The sequence below is a fragment of the Chrysoperla carnea genome, chromosome 1 (assembly GCF_905475395.1).
Source record: "Chrysoperla carnea chromosome 1, inChrCarn1.1, whole genome shotgun sequence".
NCBI classification, from domain to species: Eukaryota; Metazoa; Arthropoda; class Insecta; order Neuroptera; family Chrysopidae; genus Chrysoperla; species Chrysoperla carnea.
The window spans coordinates 137,830,354-137,852,475 of NC_058337.1; the positions used below are offsets into that span (position 1 = coordinate 137,830,354).

General features: G+C 29.1%; 2 protein-coding genes across 2 annotated transcripts in view; one reads left to right on the plus strand and one right to left on the minus strand.

The window, feature by feature from the left end:
* The first annotated feature begins 1,178 nt into the window (after window positions 1-1,178).
* On the plus strand, window positions 1,179-14,489 carry LOC123305837 (axonemal dynein light intermediate polypeptide 1). Its single transcript, XM_044887674.1, has 6 exons — window positions 1,179-1,362; window positions 1,462-1,605; window positions 3,841-3,973; window positions 4,073-4,218; window positions 10,566-10,763; window positions 14,349-14,489. The coding sequence occupies exons 1-6, from the start codon at window positions 1,276-1,278 to the stop codon at window positions 14,385-14,387; spliced, it is 747 nt and encodes a 248-aa protein (XP_044743609.1). The 5' UTR covers window positions 1,179-1,275; the 3' UTR covers window positions 14,388-14,489.
* Window positions 14,490-15,621: 1,132 nt separating this feature from the next.
* Window positions 15,622-22,122, minus strand: part of LOC123305833 (another transcription unit protein) — a 33,819-nt gene continuing 27,318 nt past the window's right edge. The window contains exons 7-8 of the mRNA XM_044887669.1: window positions 20,026-20,431; window positions 15,622-18,452 (exon numbers count right to left, since the gene is read on the minus strand). Coding sequence (XP_044743604.1) covers window positions 17,917-18,452; window positions 20,026-20,431 — 942 coding nt within the window. The 3' untranslated portion in view covers window positions 15,622-17,916. The remainder of the gene's footprint in view (window positions 18,453-20,025; window positions 20,432-22,122) is intronic.

Sequence of the window (22,122 nt, forward strand, 5' to 3'; positions counted from 1 at the left end):
AGCTAGTTAATAATTTTATAATCTAGCTAAATATTTTTATTGTGGGTCCTTAAAGATGTATACAAAATTTCAGCTCAATCGGTTGAGGATAACTGCTTCAAAATTGAGTTGCAAGATTTCATCCGGACAAACATACAAACATACATACATAAGTATATTGCAAGTTAAATAAAAGCTTGTAAAATGAGGTGTTTCCATCTAAGATTTTAAAGTTGACCCTTATTACAGGCTAGGGGATGAACTTGAGGGTTCAATTTTAATTTCTTTAGATTGTTTTTTTAAATATTGTACACATATTTTTTCGTTTTTCAAATTGTTTTTCACAAGTTTTTTTATGTCTTGACCATGGATATAGGAATATTTTATAAGGGATCGAAAATACGTCGATTAATTTTCAATAATAAATTTCAACGTATTATAGAATTTTTTAAATATGAAATTAATGTAAAAATTTATTTGGGGAAATTATTACTTATTTATGTATTGAATTATGTACCCGTGAACCTAATCTTAATTTAAATAAGTGAAGTTTTATTTTTATTATTTTACGAATTATTTACGATATATTCTTTAGGTAATTAGTCGGTCATAGGAATATTAAAGGTATATTCCTTCATCCAAGGGTAATTAGTTAAAAATATTATATTTTTAAATTTATTTAAAAAAAAAATACATTTTTTTCTTTAGGGTAAAAGATTTTACTTTAAATAGAAAGATTTTTTGCTCGGGCCAATCTACAATACACGCAGAATTCGTTACCCATTTAAATTTTCCCGCAATTGAGAGTGCGAACAGCCGCAACCAATCAAAAGCAGGCATATTGTTTGAGGCAATCTAAAACCATGGATATAGAAATATTAAAATCTAAAACATACGAAATATTGTCGTTCTATTTGAATTTCCCGCAAATGAGAGCCGCAGCCAATTAAAAGTAGGCACATTGCTTCCCCCCTGAGTGATACACCCCCCTCGTCTAAAGTAGGACTTTATACTACATCCCTACTATAATTACTAGATCCGTGGTCTTGATCCACACTTTTTAAAAACCCTGTATCCTGTATAATAATATCTAAAAATGTATTTATATCTATAACATCGGAATTCGTTACCATGGAAATATTTAAATGATCAATGAAATTGTAACTATGTAAAATAAACAAAAATAAAAATAGAGAACATTTTCAACGAATGAATGAGAATACCTACCTTCTACTTGCCGCTACAACTACATATTGATTGACCGATTGACAGCACATCTATTTTATAAAAAAGACGATGACAGAACGTATATTAGCACAAGCAGACACTTTAGTCAAATATGATAATCCAGTTTTACAAACTCAACAACCAGACAAGAAAAAAGTACGTATCTACTTTATCAAATATCAATTCACTCTCCTCTCAAGTTGTAATCATTCTTCAAATTTATGCAGAAATAATCATATTTTTATTTTTGTATAGGAAGAAATCGGTGATACAGGTGGACCAACTCGTCCAAAATGTGCCCCACCATCTGCGGATGTTCGTCGCGAAGTTGAAGAAATACTAAATGCAATTTTACCACCAAAAGAATGGGAAGAAGATGGACAAGCTTGGAGACAACAGGTCTTATATTATTGTTTTCAAGTTTTATTTAATAAAATCAAATTGCTTGTTTTTGATGAGTTGCGTTACCAGAAGGCTAAATTTAAATTAAAAATGTGGTAAAATGACAGATATACCACCTATTTCAAAGAACCATCAACCTTTTTACAAAACAATGTACAAAGAATACTTACTAACTAGTAAATTAACTAAAAATAGAGTAGAGTGATTTTTAAGATTCTTTTAAATAAAGAATTCATATCTGTATTTCCAAGTTAAAACAGCCAAAGAAAAAATAAACAATTAAAAAAATAAATAACCCGACTGTGTTAAATCAAATCTGAAAAGAAAGAAACAAGGTCAGTAGTTTGCATAGCGACTTTAACAGTCTGTTAAATTCGCTATGTAAACTACTGGACTTGTTTCTTTCTTTTCAGATTTTATTTAACACATTCGGTTTATTTATTTGTTTAATTATTAATTTTATTTTAGTCTTTTTAGTTTCCTAGCACTTAAAAAAACCCTCTTATTATGCTATATTAAAACTGTTAAACCAATTTATTATTCCTGATTAAATTTAAACATATAACATTTATATTTTTGTAATCCCCTCTTAATTTCCTTTATTTTGATGCCTTACTCGATAGGTTTTGTAATTTCTTTTTTCAAACACCGATCTAAGAATACTTGGGTTTTGGAGAAAAATATAATGATGAAAAATGCAATAAAGAAATTTACAAACATATATACAAGATACGCGCGATGAACATAACCACTCCTTGACAGTCGGGTAAAAAACAAATTTGTAATTTTTGTCCATCACTAACCTCGAAAAATAAATGTCCAACTGGTGGTGGATATTTGGATTTACAGAAAGGCATTTCTTCGGCTACATTTATGTCAATTTAAAACTTGACTAAATAACAATAGTTAATCTGATTGATTCGAAAAGAGCTTTCTTTGCCATATTTAAAGACAAACAACTGCTAAAATGCCATTCAAATTTTCTTGGAATATTTTTTCATTTATCTCATCATATACACTCGCAAAATTTTTTGGTGGAGTGCAGTGGCGTGCACGGAGTTTTTAGACAGAGTAGGCAGAAATTTTTAAAAGCTACTATATAATCGAAAATACTGTATGTTGGTTTTGGTTCATCGTCATGGTGAGTAAATAAAGATGTAGGGATTTGTAACCACAAATATCCATAGATTGGCTGATCTTTAAAGATTAAAATTAAATAAGTAATAGCAGTTAAAAGATGGTGGTGTTAGTAGTATACGGATTTTTTCCAAAGGTGAGATACTAAGGGAAGCTCCTAATTGTTTTTCAGATTAATCGTGTTTTTTTGCGGCCGTAGAAAAATTATGAACATTTTTGTAACCGGTATCATTCCAGATGGTTTTATTGTTGGCAAATAGTAGACAAGGGAAACAAAACAAACGATTGCTATATTTGCAATCTGTCCGTCAATAATATGAATCAGATCGTTTTGTGTTGAATTTACGATTGACTTTACCTTTAGTTTGTATTAATTACAAATCCGGTGTACAACGACCTTTCACGATCACTTGGTTTTTTTCATCGAAAGATAGTTTTGAAAATGTCCTTTTTTTCTATACACACACCATCTGAACAAGTTTGGCAGTGAATATTATCCATTTTTCTCTATTATTAATGTTAAAATCTTAAACACTATAATAAAACCACAAACAAACCAAAACAATCAATATTCGACTCGACTCAGTATAAAAGCAATAAGACGAAAATAATATTGCTATTAATCGCTATAAAGTGTGGAGATCAACTCACAACTGATCAATCAAACTTGTAGTGTAGGTGTATTTAAATCAATAAGAAACGAAGCTACTTCGTTAAATGTCGTAGTTTGTCGTGTTGTAAAAGACACTGTCTTTCTATCCGTTCTTATGTGTGGCATTTTATTGTATTTATACTTTGTCTGGAGGCACTCGACAGCGCTAGTGCAGCGCAATGCAAAGTTACTCAAAATTCAATGTATGCCGTATGGAATTATAGATAATACCCGTTAAGATGTTGTGTTTATTGATAGTACTCGTAGGTAAATAATATTAGATATCAGAACATGATTATACATATTTGTCTGAATTATATAGGGTAGGCAGTGTCTTTCTGTCTATATGTAATGCACGCCGCTGGTGGAGTGAATGACAATGCAATGCAATGCACCATTAGTATATTCATTTAGAAATGCAGGTATATTTTTTATTTTGAAAGGTATCAACAACACCTGCAACTAGATTAGATGTGATATCATTACAAGAACAATTGGATATGCGATTACATCAGAGACAAGCCAGAGAAACGGGCATTTGTCCAATACGAAGACAATTATACACGCAATGTTTTGGTAATTTAATATATTATAGTATAGTATATTAATATTTAATAATTATGATATTCAATTCAATTAAATTATATTTACTTGTGTTGTAATTAATTTACTTAGATGAAATTATTAGACAAGTAACAATCAATTGTGCTGAACGTGGTTTGTTATTATTACGAGTGCGTGATGAACTCAAAATGACAATGGAAGCATATCAAACTTTATATATTAGTAGTGTAGCTTTTGGAATGCGTAAAGCTTTACTGGTATGTACACAATATAAGAAGTTTAAGAGCTAACAACAAGACTCACCAAAATATTACTTTATTTCAATACACCTCGATTTTAGTTACCTTTTCTTATTCAAATTACATCTGACACGTTAACGCTTGTGTTACTGCCTTTACGTGGCAAGAATCGGCTGCGAAAATTACTGATTTTAAAATCATTTGTACTTGCATTATTTTTTTATAAATTAGAAAAGTTTAAAAAAAACTCACAATAATGGGCTGCCATTTATTGATTTTCGAAAGTATTTTTTATAATTTTTTTTCGTTTTTCGAGAATGATTCATAAGACCACTAGTTGAAGCTACTTGCAAATTTTCAACTCCCTATCATCTATAGTTTTAGAGAGAATAGACACCAAAGTTTACGAAAAAATTTTCAAACAAAAATTTCTATCTGTAACGATTTACACGATGGGTCCTACGGATCCAAGACTCAATTGACCTATGTTGCACATTTGCGAGCTCAACCTCACTTTTTACGTCCTGGGCACGCTATAAAAATTTCTTTGATATCTCTTTTCGGTTTTGAGTTATCTTGTAAATCTGTTAAAATCAGTTCGAATCTAAAAATGTACGTTTTTCATGAAAACGTACACAGTTAACTCTAGGACACTTGATGATATTTGATAGTTACTGTGGGTGTTTTTTAAGAAAGGATTTTTCTATATTCATCCCCTAAAAGGCTGAAATAGGGGATGAAAGTTTGTATGAAAATATATGCAAATCGTCATTTTTGAATTCCCTACTTAACTGATTTTAAAAATTCCTTTGCTTATAGAATGCTACATTATCAGCAAGTAAAATGGGCTATATTTTATTTTCTAAAAAATTAAGGTTCCGTATCAAAAGTAAAAATCCGTTAAATAGTGAAATCGACATTTTTGAGTTCACTACGTAACCGATTTTAAAAATTATTTCACCTATAGAATGCTACATTATCAGCAAATGACATGGTCGTATTTTCTTTTCAAAATAATTAGGGATTCGCACTGAAAGTTAAAATTCATTAAATAGTGAAGAAAAGGGAAGTTAAGAAAATTGAAGGCTATAACGTGGATAACTGCTAGTTATTTATATTTTTCAAACAATATATGTACAACTTAATTAAAAAAATCACTCTAGCGTGATTTTTTTCACAAAAAAATGTATTTAAACTTAATAACAATAAAAATGAATTTTAACTTTTAGTGCGGAACCCTAGCTTTTAAAAAAAATAAAATATGTACAACCGATACTAATTGGTGATAATGTAACATTATTCTATAGGTGAAAAAATTTTTAAATCAATTAGTGAACTCAAAAATGACAGTTTTAATTTAGTTTTAGAAAAATAAAATTTTATAAATTAATTATTTAAAAATATTTATTTATTTATTATAATTTGCAATTCCACTATTTTTATTTTAAAAAATATGTTAACATGTTTCGGGTTTTATCCCATTGTCGAAACTAATTAAGAAAATACAATGAACTTCCACAAATTAAAGCTCACAACAATTAATGACAGTTTTACTTTTTAACGAATTTTTTTTAATTTTTGGTGCGGGACCTTAATTTTTTGAAAATAAAATACAGCCCATGTTACTTACTGATAATGTAGCATTGTATAGGTAAAGGAGTTTTTAAAATCAGTTTTGTAGAGAACTCAAAAATGAAGCTTTGTATATATTTTCATACAAACTTTCATCCCTTATTTCACCCTTTTAGGAGATAAATTTCGAAAAAGATATTTTTAAATAACACCCACAGTATAAAATCAATATCCTCTCGAAATTTCAAACTTCTATCATTAGCGCTTAAGCTGCGCGTTGTTATACCAGTCGCGACATTGCCCATTCCCCTCCAGATTATTTCACTTCCCTGAAAATATTATGTTCACTTTGCTACATTATATTATGTTCACTTTGCTGAACGATAATATAATGTAGTTAAAATTATTGTTATTTTTGGAGTCGGTGTCAGCCAAGAAAACAACTGTGACAGGCTAGTTTGCTACATTAATTTGGCTGACACCGACTGCAAAAATAACAATAATTTTAACTACATTATATTATCGTTATTTTTTTACTTTTTAGTGCATATTAATTTGTTTTGGAAAAGTTTTTCTTTTGAAGTCGGTTTTCTTTTTGTTAAAAGTTTTTTTTTATATTTGCGATTTTTAGTGAAACTGAAGTACACTAACTAATTTGTCACTAAAAAAAGAATCATCGAAATCGATTGGTGTCATATTGAGTTATTCGTCCTCTTGTCGTGCATACTTAATGCAAATTTAAGACTTTTATGGTTTTCTCATGGATGCCTCTGTCTGAACTGGACAAATAAAATAGGACCACACGTGAAGTACCAGCTTTCAAATAGATAAAGAACCGTTAAAATCGGTTCACCCAGACGAAATTTCTGAGGTAACACATATAAAAAAAAAATACAGTCGAATTGATAACCTCCTTTTTTGTTTGAAGTCGATTAAAAAAATCATTTTGAAAAAAATCATAAAAATCGGAACTATTATTGAGTACTCCCTAAGAATGCTATTTTATTTATTCCTTTAGCCGACTATTAGTCAAACTTCATATACCAAAAAATCAAGCCTTTTTTTCAAAACTACCCTGACACTCGACTCGTACATCCTTAACCCATCAATTAACACATACTTCAATTTAGGTTTGAGGTGAAGCTGAGATCTTCCTCTTCACGAATGAAATAGGCCACATACCATATGAAATAGTTGGTAAAATTTTATTCAAACTGCGATCATAAGTAAATGGGAAGACCACTCAGTCATCATTTATAATGGTAAAATACGGTTCAGACTGCGGTAACGTTTCCAAGTTTGTTTGTTTTTATCGTGACATACATTTCGCTTTTTTCACCGAATAATCTACTCTTACTATTCGCACCGTGTACAAGTTTCGTTTCCATGACAACGATACACTAATTATAGAATTGTATGGATGCATATATAATTGTATGGATTAAATTTAATATTATTGTCTCACAAATTTAAATTTAAATGATAATTTATATTTGAAAAATAATATTTTTGCAATTTGATTTCTTATTTTCACAATTTTTCATGCATTAAGTTTAATTAATTAGTATTTTTCAAGAATTTTAATTTGACATTTGCTATAATATTAATATGTAAAGAACTGCATATTAGTCATAACAGCGTCCATTATCGCCAAAATTTTTCACTGGAAGCGCTGGCGTCGATTTTATTGTCCCTACCATGACTACGCACACAACGAATTACGATTATGATTATTGTATTAAACAATTTAGTCAGAAGTTTTGTAGATAATGAGTTCGCCTCAAAATCGGGAGGTATCAGATTACTTGACCTCTTAGAATAAATTATCAGCTTTAATATCGTAAGATAAATTATCATAGGCATCGCCAAGGGAGGGCAGAATCCTTAAAAATTTAAAGTTCACTCAATTATTTCAAAAAGTAAAATTCTATTGCATTCAAAATTTTGTTTCACATCAAACTTCATATTTTCTTATTAATCAAACTGCATTTTCAAGAAAATTAATAGTAAAATATTTATAATTTTAAAACATTGCCATTTTGGCATTTTCCTTCTATATTTTGATTTGAATGTGTTAACACATTAATTGATTGTGTGCTATTCTGTTGGGAAACGTTGCACAATCATTTTTATTGACTGATTATATCAAAGAAAATGTTTCACTATTCATAAAAACATTCTTTAAATTGCAAAAAACTGAAAAATTATATAATAACTAGCTGTTAAACCCGCTTCGCTGGGTTGTTTTTGCACATTTAAATATCAAAATTGTTAAATGAAAGACTTTTTTTTTAATTCTCTCTGTGTGTACGGAACAGTAAGATTTTTTTGGCCGATCCCAATATTATGTCTACACTCTCTGTGTGTACGGAAAAGTAAGGGAAAGATCGATAGAAATCCATGGAACATTCCAGAATATTCGAGAAAGTTCTAGAAAATTCGATAGAAATCCATAGAACATTCCAGAATGTTCGAGAAAATTCTAGAAAATTCGATAGAAATCCATAGAACATTCCAGAATGTTCGAAAAAATTCTAGAAAATTCGACAGAAACCCATGGAACATTCCAGATTGTTCGAGAAAGTTTGATAAAATTCAATAAAAATCCATACAACATTCGAAAATATTCGAGAAAGTTCTAGAAAATTCGATAGAAATCCATAGAACATTCCAGAATGTTCGAGAAAATTCGATAGAAATCCATGGAACATTCCAGAATTTTCGAGAAAAATCGAAAGACATTTGCGCCAGTAGCGCCATCTAGTGAAAATTGTACTATTGACAGTGGCGCCATCTATTGAAAATTATTAGAACTATTTTTTAATCTATTTTCTATGAATTCCTAGATCATTTTTAATTCCACCCCCACCAAACTCCCTTATTCACAATGCACCCCCACCAAACTCCCTTATTCACAATGGGAGCCTAAGGGCTACCCAATGACATAATCCCCTACCGAAGGTCAATGGTTAGTTTTAGGGAAAATCGGGGACATACAAACAAACACTCTATTTTTATATATATATAGATTAAATTTCATTGTCCATTCCCATTTTGTAATTTTTTTATGCAATACTAATTATATATTTGATGTAATATTGTGTAGAAGTTGTCTCATATACGTATGAATATGAATTTTGAATTGAAATCTTAAAATTCAAAAAACTGAAAAATTTTATTTTTTTACCAAAAACCACGTTTTTTTGTCTTTCACGGCCAGTAGCGCTAATTACGTAATAAAAACAAGTGAAAACAAACAATTGACTGAGTTAATTGTTTAAATACCATGCCTAGACAGTATTGATTACTCTATCACTTTACACACACATACATAACTGATATTCCCATAACCAGACTATTTGGAATTCAAATAAATTCAATTGTTCCAAATTACATAACGAATACATTTTTTTTTGCGGAATAAAAAATTGAAAAACCAAAAAAAATGGTTATTGGGTTTTATTCGAAAATTTTGAAGTTATGTTAAAAAATAATAAAAATAAAAGTTCTATTTTTACTGTCTAGAACTATTTCATTTAACTTTTTTTGATAGGACGAGTATTTACGCCGTAAATCGTAAAAAAGCATTTGCCACGCTTTAAGCCCCAACTTCTCTTCACCGGCAAATATTCAGCTGTTGAATTTTTTACTCAACATAGTAATCCCTTTTTCGATCCTTTTCCGCTGAGTTTGCCCTGTAACGAATTTTTTTGTTAAAAAAAGGTAGAACGATTAGACTAATTCCAATCAAGAACATTTGGGTCCTTAACAACATAAAAAAATTATTTTTTTTCAAATTGTCTTTAAATTATTTTAAAATCAGCAATTTTTGCAGCTTTTTTCGGGGGTACTTCACTTTCTTCATCCCTACTTAAGTTGAAAAAAAAAATCCAAAATTCAACCATCTTAAAATAAAATCTGGAAAAAGTCAGTAGCCTTGTCAATGTACGGTAAAACTATGTGCAAACTTCTCAGGTTTTGATAATATTTTACTGGTGTTTTTTAGATCAAAATATTTTCTACAAAAAAGTATCCTTACTTTTTTGTAGAAAATCGATAGTATTCTAGTATACACCATATTACTTCACATACACATTCGAAATAACAATTATAATAAAAAAGATTTTGAAGTTAGTACTTATACATTTTCTAATTCTACACGTATAGGCTCTACAAATATTCGCGTTTTACATCTTCCTCTTTCTTGTACGAAAAAATTTTGGAATCTAAATACTTTGGATTCAAATTTTGAATTTTTTGATTTTCGTTTAGAATAATTTTTCGTTTTTCACTGAAAATTTGGAACTTTAAATGACAGTTAGGTTTTTTCCTTCGAAAAATTTTAGACTACAAAAAAAAATTTTATTTAACGAAAAAAAAAAATTTTTGTTGAATCTACCACCACTTTAAACCCCTCAAAACTATCGGAAAGGATTTTAGGATCAATAAACTTCTCGATATGCTTAACCGATCTTCAAACATTGTCGATCTAAGGCATGTTTTGAAGTAACGCAAAGTTGAATAAAATAATAAAATAATTTCAAAAGAAACGGCTTAAATTATGGACTAAGAAAGAAACGATCTTCATCATTTATAAATTAATAACTTAATTAATAAATTAATATAATGCACTTGATGATGTCTTTCACAAATGAATGCTGATATCAAATGTACTGCTGCTGCAGGTTAACAGACAGATGAGATAATTATGAGATAATGTTTGTATGTTTTGGTTGGGCTAGCTCTTAAACAAAACATCTTTGCATTGATGATTTAAACAGCTTTGTTTTTAGTCAGAACAAGGTAAAGCTGATTTAGAATCGAATGTTGAACGATTGAAGGATGAAAAAGCAAGTTTAGAAAGACAATTAATAGAACAAAGATCTAAAGCTGAATTAGCTGAGAGACGTTTTGCTGAACAAACAGCAACATCAGAACGTAAACATAATGAAGAAATTACATTGTTAAAGAAAACTAATTTACAATTAAAGGCAAGTACTAAGTAATATGTACAAGTGTACAAGTGTATGTTATGTAGTCTAATTAATATTTTTCATCGTCCTAATTTAATAAATTATTAAAAGCGACTAAGTGGAAATGTGAGTTTGTGGTGTAAGTAACATAGTATAAAACAATTAAACTCGAGACACTTGGAAATTATGAAATGGGGGTTCATTTTAGGGGTTGAAAAAGTTTTTTTGCGATTTAGGGCGAAAAACGACGTCCTAGCGGAAAATATTCAGCAGAAAAATTATTGATATAATAAATTAGAAAATTTTTGAGGACTTTTTTCAACATATCCTCAAATTCCATGAGAAAATCGCGAAAAACTGTTTTTTTCGATTTTATTTTTTTCTCAGACAAATCAAATTTTAATTTTCATGAATGTTAGTGAAAGTGTTTCTTTTTTACTACAAAACAAGCATGAATTTTTATGAAACCGAAAAACAATTTTTTATTTGAGATTTTTCGAATTTTCCGTTAAAATTGTTCATTTTTCAACGCAAACTCTCTTGATATTTTTTTCGATTTTCATATTCTGCTTGAGCTTAGTTAGATAGACCATTTGAAATAGACATTTCAACGGTTAAACCCAAGCAGAATATGAAAATCGAAAAAACATCAAGAGAGTTTGTCGTTGAAAAATGTGCAATTTTAACGGAAAATTTGAAAAATCTCATGTAAAAAATTGTTTTTCAATTTTGATTCAGTCAATATAGACGAAAAAAAGGCCGGACCTGGAAAAAATTACAATAGTGACTCTGAGGTTATAGATCGTTAGGGGGGCATTAAATAACTTTAAAAAAAATTAAGAGAATTTTTCGTTCCGCTGTTTTTGAGAAAATCCAAAAAAATGGGGAAAAAAAAATTTGGAATGCGTTTTTCTCGGAATTTATTGATTTAAGGGAAAAGTTTTTCAAATAAAAAATGTAGAAGACACTGTCAGCTACATTTTATGTCATTGGAGCAACGTCATACGAGTTAAATTACAAAAAGTAGGTGGCGTTAAAGTATCAAAAAAAGGGTTTTTCACGATTTTCATTAAGAAAAAATGATGTTTTTGTAAAAGTGTAAATGAGAAAGTTGTTTGATTCAAAATTAGCTTCAACTTTTATTTAAACAATTTTTATGAAAAACTTACCGTTTCCGAGCTATAGTAAAACAATGTATGTTTAAAATAAACCAAGAAAATAAAAAGGAAATCAAGTACTCCTTTTCAAAATTTTAAAAAACTTAACTTTCAGATTTTTTAGCAAGCTGTATTTCAAAAACGGTAAGTTTTACAAAAAAATTGTTTAAATAAAAGTTGAAGCTAATTTTGAGTCAAACAACTTTTTCATTTACACTTTTACAAAAAAATCATTTTTTCTTAATGAAAATCGTAGAAAACCCTTTTTTTGATACTTTAACGCCACCTACTTTTTGTAATTTAACTCGTATGACGTTGCTCCAATGACATAAAATGTAGCTGACAGTGTCTTCTACATTTTTTATTTGAAAAACTTTTCCCTTAAATCAATAGATTCCGAGAAAAACGCATTCCAAATTGTTTTTTCCCATTTTTTTGGATTTTCTCAAAAACAGCGGAACGAAAAATTCTCTTAATTTTTTTTAAAGTTTACATGCCCCCCTAACGATCTATAACCTCAGAGTCACTATTGTAATTTTTTCCAGTCAAAATGCCGGATTTACTGTACCATTTCATAAAAATTCATACTTGTTCTGTATTAAAAAAGAAACACTTTCACCAAGGTTCATGAAAATTAAATTTGTTTTGCCTGAGAAATAAAAAAAAAAAAAAAAAAAAATTTTTCGCGATTTTCTCATAGAATTGGAGGTTATGTTGGAAAAGTCCCGTACAAAAGTTTTCCAATTTATTATTATCAAGAACTTTCTTTTGAACATTTTCCGCTAGTAGGTCATTTTTCGCCCTAAATCGCAAAAAAAACTTTTTCAACCCCTAAAATGAGCTCCCATTTCATAATTTCCAAGGGTCTCGAGTTTAATTTTTTACTATGTTACTTACACCCCAAACTCACATTTACACCTGTTAATAATTTTATTGCTCTCAAACCTAATTACATTAGGCTAATGTGTTTTAATCAATTACATAGTCAATCCAATATTACACCCAAATTTTGACATTCTTTTCATCTGTTTTGGAAATGTTAGTTTGGTAATCATGAAAATTGAGGTTTTAAACAGGGTCCGAGTATAGGAATTATGGAAAAAGATTCTTTCATTTTTCGTGTTTCCGCGATATTTTTTCATTTGTCGTATATGCTCTAAAAGTCATTGATGATAACACAAAACGTAAAATAATTAGACAAAGTTTCATTGTGCAAATAATTATAAAAATATATTTTTATGTTAAATTAGAATGTTATTTTTGAATTCTTGCGAAAATTGCAAACTTTTAGCAATTTTTTTTATATTTTGTATTGTTAATAGCACAACAAAATTAAATCAAAAATCATGATACTAAAAGCTAAAAATTTTTGCATTTTTGAAATATCCCACAGTTATTAATATCCCTTTTTTGGGAGGTAGTTGGAAGTTTTAAACAGTTTATTACAAATTACAAAAAAACTATATACCAAATTAAAAAAGTTCTAGCTAATTTAAATGTGCACATTTTGTTTTTTTTTTCGACTTTGTAGCTTCTTAATTGGTCGAAATATGCCAAACGTAAAACTTATTTCTTATTAAAAAATAAACAACTTTTGTTTGGAACATTTTTTCGTAAACATCACTATTTTTTTTGTTTATCCGAGTTGAAAATTTGCAAATACCTTCTTATTTAAAGTAGTACCTACTGTCGATACCACAACTGTCATGTGTAGTCGGACTCCCTATTTCACTTTTACAAGTAGGATTTGCAAAATTTAATTTAAAATTGAAATTACAGTTATTTTCAGTTCGTTCATTTTTATTGCCTTTTTTCGTGAACCAAACTTTTTTTCGTGAACCTTATAATAAAAAAGTCTTCCATATGGAGTCAACTTAAGTAGACATACTGTATATATTATTCAGATCCAAATATTTTTCGCTGAGATATACCTGTTTGAAATTTCGAGAAGAGTAATAATTTCTGAAAAATTTAAAAATATACATTTTAATGTTTTTTCAACTTGTAGAACATGCATGAGCAGTCTTAATTGATATCTGCTAGTAACGTGCACATTAATTATCACACGTTAAAAGTCCATTAACTCGGATCCTTAGTTCTAATTAATCGTATTTTTGACAAAAATAAGCGACATGCTTTCTAAAAATCATAAAAATTATTCTGCCCTTTTCTGATAATTTTTTGTAATAAGTATAAATTAATGACTTTTAAAAACAGGCAAAATACCCGTTATTTTAGTCAGTAAATCTTGGAAACTTATTTTGTCTATCCAAAAAATTTGAAGAATATTGAAAATCGAAGGACTGCTATTTAACTAAAATTTTAATATCGTAAGATATTTTAAAAATCGATTCCACAGTCAATCAATAAATTTATCCCTTTCTTTGTCAATAGCAAAATTTTGAGTGATTCACTAATAAATCTGTTTTTGTTTACAATATTTCAGTCCCAACTGGAAGGCATTATAGCACCAAAAAAAGGTTAATACCAAAACCATTCAACGATCAATGGCACAAGTATTTTGTTCTTTGTTCAATATGTTTAAGATATAATTTTTTAAATTTTCAATAAATATTTATGATTATTATATTGAATTAATAATTTTTTTTTTTTTTTTTTTTGTAATTTAAAATGTATTTTATATAAATTAATAAAACATATTTTACAATAATTGTTTGTAAAATAGGGCACAAAATTATAATTTCATTAATTTCCTTACTATAAGCAATAGAGAAGCCCGTTACAGTTGTTTATAATGCATTAAATTACGATGGCAATATTTTTTAAATAGGTTCATTACCACGTACAAAATCACGTAAATGCACAAAATCCTTACAAATTTGAAGTTTGGCCATTTTGAGAAAAACCGTTTCGGCCCATATTTCCGCAATCGTTCATTTTAGACCATAAATGTTCACTATCTATTTATTTTAAATAATTTTTTTTTAATAATATTAATTTTAGAATAAAAAGTTTAAAAGAAAGTAAATTTAAAAGTTAAGTTATTATTATCATCATTTTATTGTTTGAACAATTATTAGAAGAGATATCGATCAAAAAGTCAATAAATAAATTATATATTTTTAAGATCTCGGAGCCGCGTTAGTAAAAAAATGAACTTTTCATTATATCATCCAGTTGATCGATAAGAATGCGTTGATATATTTATTTATTTTGTATTATTGTGTTTAAAGCGTGCTTTTGAGTTTTGGAAGTTGTTGTTTCCTTTTGATATTTAAAAATATTGCACTCTTTGACTTTTGCGTGTTTTGTGTTTTTAAAAATACTTTTGATATTATTGTTTTGTGTATTCGGATACTGTTTATTCGCTCCGTGCGTGAGTTTCGTTTCCATGGTAACGATACACTACTTTAATTATAGAATTGTATGGTTGCATATATAATTGTATGGATTGCTTTTAAGACTTACATTGAAAATTTAATATTATTGTCTCACAAATTTAAATAAATAATTATGATAATTTACATTTGAAAAATAATGTTTGTGCAATTTGATTTCTTATTTTCACAATTTTTAATGCATTAAGTTTAATTAATTCGTGTTTTACAATAATTTTAATTTGACATTTCTATAACATTAACATGTAAAGAACTACAAATTAGTAATAACAGCCCCCTTTAACGCCAAAATTTTTCACTGGAAGCGCTGGCATCGATTTTATTGTCCCTACCATGACTACGCACACAACGAATACAAATTTTGTACTTTATCGTGTTGTGCTTTTTTTTTAATAAATTTTCTATATTTAGTTTCAATGTGTTACTATAATTAACAATCATAATTATGGCGAAGCCGTACATCTGTATAATATTATATGTCTATAAAGTGGCCTATAAAAAGGTTCCAATTAAAATTCTTAGGTAGAGTCTTCCTTAGTAGGATTGTCCCATAGGCCGAAACGGTATTTCTCAAAATGGCAGCACTTCCGCCTTCCAAATTTGTAGGGGTTTTGTGCATTTTTAAAGTCATACTGAACCTATTTAAAAAAGAAAATAAATCTTGTAATTTAATGCAAGGGAAAATTCTCTATTCCCTGTACAGGTTTTTTACCCTCATAATTATGTCTTAAACGCACAAAATACGTTGTTTTCTAATTTCAGTAACATTTCTTTTAAAATACAGATGAATTTTATAGCTTTTTTACGAATAGAGCAAAAGTTTTTTTGTGCGCAACTAGCCATTTGATGTGAAACACATTAACTATTTGAAATTTCAAAAATTTGATACATCAACGCTAAAAATGAACGCAACTGGATCCCTCTCATTGGTTTAAAGTGTGATTAAAAAAGTATTCCTTATTTTTTTTTAAATAAGATTTGAAAGAGTATAGCAAGTTGCAAAAATTTCGTTTCAAACAATTTAATAAAAGCATACGAAAGCTTATCATTTCACTTGAAAATACTTTCTTTTTTTTGCATAGTTATTTGACAAGGTTCAGTTTGGAAAGCTGGTTCCGGTACAGAAAAATAAAATTCCAGTATTTAAACGAGTTTAGTTACTTTAAATACAATAATCGTATAATACTTATCAAAATGGAAGGTGAAGCGAAAATGTCCACACTAGAAGAGATAAAGAAAATTGTTACACGATTTAAGGAAGAAGCAAAGCCCTTCGACCTTAGCGCTCTTTGACTAGCGGGCAAATCAAAATTAAACGCATCTAACAAATCACAGCAAACATTGAAATAAATCACAAATCCGTTAATTTAAGGAGCGAACCAGAGCAAAAGGAATTACTTGCAAGTGCAATGAAAGTCAGAAATAGTTTCAGAAACAGTCGACGCCTATGATTTAATATGTTGGCAAGCAATCCTTGTCGAGAGAATTTTTGAAGCAAGCCCGATTAGCATGTGCGCCCTCATTTTTGATGATTTCGATAAAAAAGGTATGATAATTCAGTGCATCAAAGATACTCCTCTATCTAAAAGCACAATAAAAGATAGAATCTTAAACCTGACCAGAAATGTAACAGATCAACAAAAAATTGACATTAACTTTTCTCCTTTAATCTCCTTTAATATCGTTATGCGTTGACGACAGCACTCACGCCACTAAATCTGCACATTTAGCTGTTTTTGCTAGATATTGCGTAGGAAACGTCATTAAGGAAGAATAAATTGCTAATGACAATATTCACAATGTCAAAATTATTTGATGGCTTTTAATTTAATCTTTTCATTGAATTATTGTTTTAGGAGATAAGAAAGACATTTTAAAGCCAAAAGTGTGTATTTTACTTGAAGAGTAAAACAAATAATAATAATATTTATTAATGCTGTAGATTTTGTTTACAAAACATTTAATATGTCAATAAATTCAAATATATTCAGTTCAGTAACTTACTTACACAAATAATAATAGTCTATAAATAGAGACGTGCGATATTTAGTTCCGTCTCTTTTCTTTTACGCTCTATGAAGAAAATAAGACGGATCTTTATTTTAAAAAAAAGAGTCTTTTGATTCTTTCTTCTCTTTAGACGAATATTATGCCAGATAATGTTTGGACATATCTGAAAAATCTGAGTTTATAAGATTTTGTGCCTAGTGGACTTTTTATTTATATATCAAGAAGGATCACTAGAATCTAAAGTTTCAGCTAGATGGCCTAAAAACTATTTTCCCATAATAGGTCTAGGGCTAATGTATATTATGGCAACAAACTTTAAAAAAGTCCGATCTCCAATATTACAACTGCAAGTTTGTTTTTCAATGTTTTTTACATAGAAAATAAACTTTTTTATTCTCCTTAGTTAGGAAAGAGCGTTTAAAAATAGCATGTGTAAAAATCAATGACCAACGGCTACTCAAACATTAGATATTGATCAAATAAGTTACCAAAATATAGACTGGTCCTAGGAAGTGTAGTATTGAAGTCTTTGAATTGTATTTAAGACCTAAAACAATATATTTTGTACGTTGTCCTGTTAATAATTGATTTGATTGATTTGATACTGTACTGGTGGTACTGGTACTGGTGGAGGATAATTTAAATTTAATCACTTGCTTGTGAACTCTCATCATCAGATCCAATACTTTTTAATACTTTGGCTTTATCAATACGTTTAACACGACCTGCATCCAAATCAGAGCCATCATCATCAGATGAATAAATGGCAGCTCCCCCACCACCACCACCTTTATTTTGATTTGAACCTGATTTATATTTATTTTTAATAGCATTTAATGATATTGCGCCTTCATCGTCACTTGCATCGTCTTCTCTAAAACCACCACTACCAGGTCCACTGCCTGCTCCACCCACATGTACACGTGGAGTATCTTTATCTCCACGTCTTCGGGTTGGTTTCGTTCGAGGTGTTGCACGTAATTTCTCCTCTTCTTTTTTCAATAAAGTTGCGCGATCTTGATCTGGATCAATACCAACTTGTGATAATATTTTAATACCACTAGTTTTAGTTGAACGATCCGCTAACGATAACGTCATTTTACGATGTGTGAAACTCTCTGTTGAATGTGGTCGGAATGTTAATTTTGTACGGAATACAGCTTGACCTTGTAGACCAGTACCTGCACGAATCAAATTAGGTTTTTTTTATTCCAAGTAATTTATACAGGTCTGACTGTAGACGGAAATGATACATTTTAGTATCGATAAAAAAAACGACCAAGCAACGCAAAGGACTTGGCTATTTTCTTATGTTTCTGAGAAAAGCTAGATTAGAGTGCTAATCAAAAGTTATAATGCCCACGAACTATAAAATTCAAATTTATGGCCTATACACGAGCCAAGTACTTTAGAGGAGATCCAAAGTTAATAAGGCTGATGCAATTTTTTCAACTTTATGGGCGGTTCGTGCTAAGGTATATGCAATATATACAATTCCGAATTATTTCTTTAAAAATTTGATTTATGGGCGATGCTTACAGGAAAAGTCGCGCCCAAAACTAATGATATTTTACAATATGTTTGATAATCAAAAAAAATTTTTCCCTACTACTACTTGACATATTTTTTTGAAATATTGGTCTAAACACGAGTATACGATGATTAAACTTCTAAATTATTTCCTATAAATCCAATCGATTTGAGAATTTGACGGTAAGTAGATAAGACAGACCCCAAGAAACAAAAATTATATGTTGCAGAGTGGTGATATTCCCCAGGGGGTGGAAAATTATTAATGTTAAAAATAACAAATTCGTTAAAAATATACATCCAAATATACAAAAATGTTAAAAATATACATCCGAAATGGTAATTGTTAAAAATAGACAGAAAATTTCATAGACTTGGAGTATTGTTGTAATTACGAGTTGGTTAAGTTGAGTTTGTTGGCTATAGAGGAGTTGGTTGGTTTCTGAAGTTTTTAGCCCTTATGCACTCAAAAATGGGACACTATGACAGAAATTTTTTCGGTCTATTATTTTTGGGTCTATTTTCCTTAAATCCGCCCGAAACAGCTAGAAATTTTTGATTATGTTGTCAGTACTTAAATAAATTAAATTTCAGTTTTGTGCTGAATAAAACATAAAAAAAAAGATACAATTTTTTCATCATAACTCCGTTAATTTTCATGCAAATGGCTTGAAAATTTTTTCATTTTCAAGTTCTTTTATAGTACTTTAAAAAGTATACGGGATAATTTTATCAAAAAACTTCAAATTTTTTAGTTATTAGGCGTTAAACACTCCGAATTTCAATCGCCAATAACTTGGAAAATATTAACTTTTGAAATGAAATGACACTTTTTGCTTAGAACTCATCACACTATCGATTCTCGTTATTTTCAACATATATATTTCCACCCCTAGAAGGGGTTATTAGGACTCCTTGAGCAAAAGCATCACTTGGCACCATATAACTTTTGATCTAGAGAGGATGAACAAAGCTTAATCCAAAATTTTCATCAAAATCGGTGCTATAGGTAAAAATTTAGAAATTGCGACTTTTTTCTCCCTTTTTACTGGAGTAAAAAAAATAAACAAAATACTTTTAAACCCCTATCAGAGAGGGAAGATAATTCTCAGACATTATTCTTTCGATTTTAATTATTTTTTGAAACTAAAATGTACCTATTCCAACTGCAGTTAGACCTGTAAATAATTTCCCTTCGTAGATTTTTATTTTTGTTGTACTAACCTTGTCGTATGAATAAATGATTATGATCACCCTGTAAAGGTTGTTTATACACATCGAATATTTCGGATCCTAAATGTAAACTTAAGCTACCGTCAGACCATTTGATAAATCTAGCATTTGATTGTCTTACGTTGTTGCCTTCTTTGTCTAAAAACTCACGCCATCTAATTGTATTTTCAACTTTTAACTTTAATCTCGCACGCCCTTCTTCGTCCAAGGTTTCTTCTTCGTCAATTTCATCTTCATATGTTTCAGGATCGAATGGTCGTGTTTCAACTGATAAGAAATTCGGCAATTTTACAAAGTGTATATCTTTGCCCAAGTCCGTTGTAATTTTCGGAATTTCTACATCAATACGTGTTTCGGGTATAGGTTCCGGTTCTGGTTCTGGTTCGCGTTCCTCATCCTATAAAACGAAACCAATCGATATAATAGTTTAGCATAATAATACTAGCGGAATTTTTTTTTAGTTTTTTAGATGGGTCATGGAATTATACCAAAATATACTAGCATTAATTTTAAATGAAATATTTAAAAAATTTTTCGAAATTTAAGTAACTTTCCTTTAATTAAATTTAACTTTTGATGACCGTGAACATAAAGAGATAAACAAGTGAGAACAAACAATTGACTGAGTTAATTGATGAAATACCATGTAAAGACAGTGTTGATTACCCAATAGTTTGTTCTTTACGTCATGTAAGTAAAGAAAGATAGTCACTCTTAGATAAACACGTGTATATACAGGGTGCTTTTTTAAGTTGAAAGGCCAGTCATATATTACACTAAAAATCGCTAAAATTGCAAGAAAATGGCTAGTTCTGATTTTTTATATGTTGTTAGGATCATTATCAGTAGCATTTATCCAAGTTTGCAGCTTCGAAAGACTGGTGCTAACTTCGAAGAACTCGAAAAACCTCAAAATTTTTACCCTTTTTTTTGGTTTTCTCAATATAACTCCTAAACTATACTTTTTTTTTAAGGAAATATTTTCTTTAATTATTAAATAAACACATTTTTATTTGCTTAAAATTCATAACAATATAATTTTAAACAAACAACGTACCTATATTTATACTAAAATTAAAATTGAAATTATATAATTATTAGGTGATAACGAAACCTGTAGAATTGTTGAAAAATATTTATAAAAACAATAGGGTATTATCGTTATTTAAGTTAAAACTTATGTAAAGATATACTTAAATATTCTGATTTCGAGTCATAAAAGCACATTTTTCTTGTAAAATATTAAAATTAAAAATCGTAATTTTTAAACTGTATATCACGTGACCTAAACTTGGGTAAGCCCTGCTGTGATGTCATAGCGGTATGAGTCATAGACCATCAATTAGTTCAGTGTAGACAGCTGGGTATAATGTATTCGTTGTGTGCGTAGCCATGGTAGGGACAATAAAATCGATGCCAGCGCTTCCAGTGAAAAATTTTGGCATTAAAGGAGGCTGTTATGACTAATTTGCAGTTCTTTACATGTTAATGTTATAGAAATGTCAAATTAAAATTATTGAAAAACACGAATTAATTAAACTTAATGCATTAAAAATTGTGAAAATAAGAAATCAAATTGCACAAATATTATTTTTCAAATGTAAATTATCATAATTATTTATTGAAATTTGTGAGACAATGATATTAAATTTTCAATGTAAGTCTTAAATGCAATCCATACAATTATATATGTATCCATACAATTCTAAAATTAAAGTAGTGTATCGTTACCATGGAAACGAAACTCACACACGGGGCGAATACATTGATAATAAGTATTTATATTTATTATAATCAGATGTCAATGAATATATCTGTCAAAGTTATTTGTGTTATTTCATATAGTGACACCACCCATATTACGTCATCAAATTGGATGCCCGCGTTTTTAACAGTTTAAAAAAGGTTTAAAATTTAATTTAAGTTTTTGGCAAGAAAGCGTGTGTATTTTTCCGAAATAAATTTTTGGTGACTTTTTATTAGCAAAATCAACGTTTTGAAGTACTTTTTCAAAAATAGTGGAATACCCTATTGTATGATCCAAGATCGTTAAAATTACTCATTAAAAGAGATGAAGGCAGTTCTCGA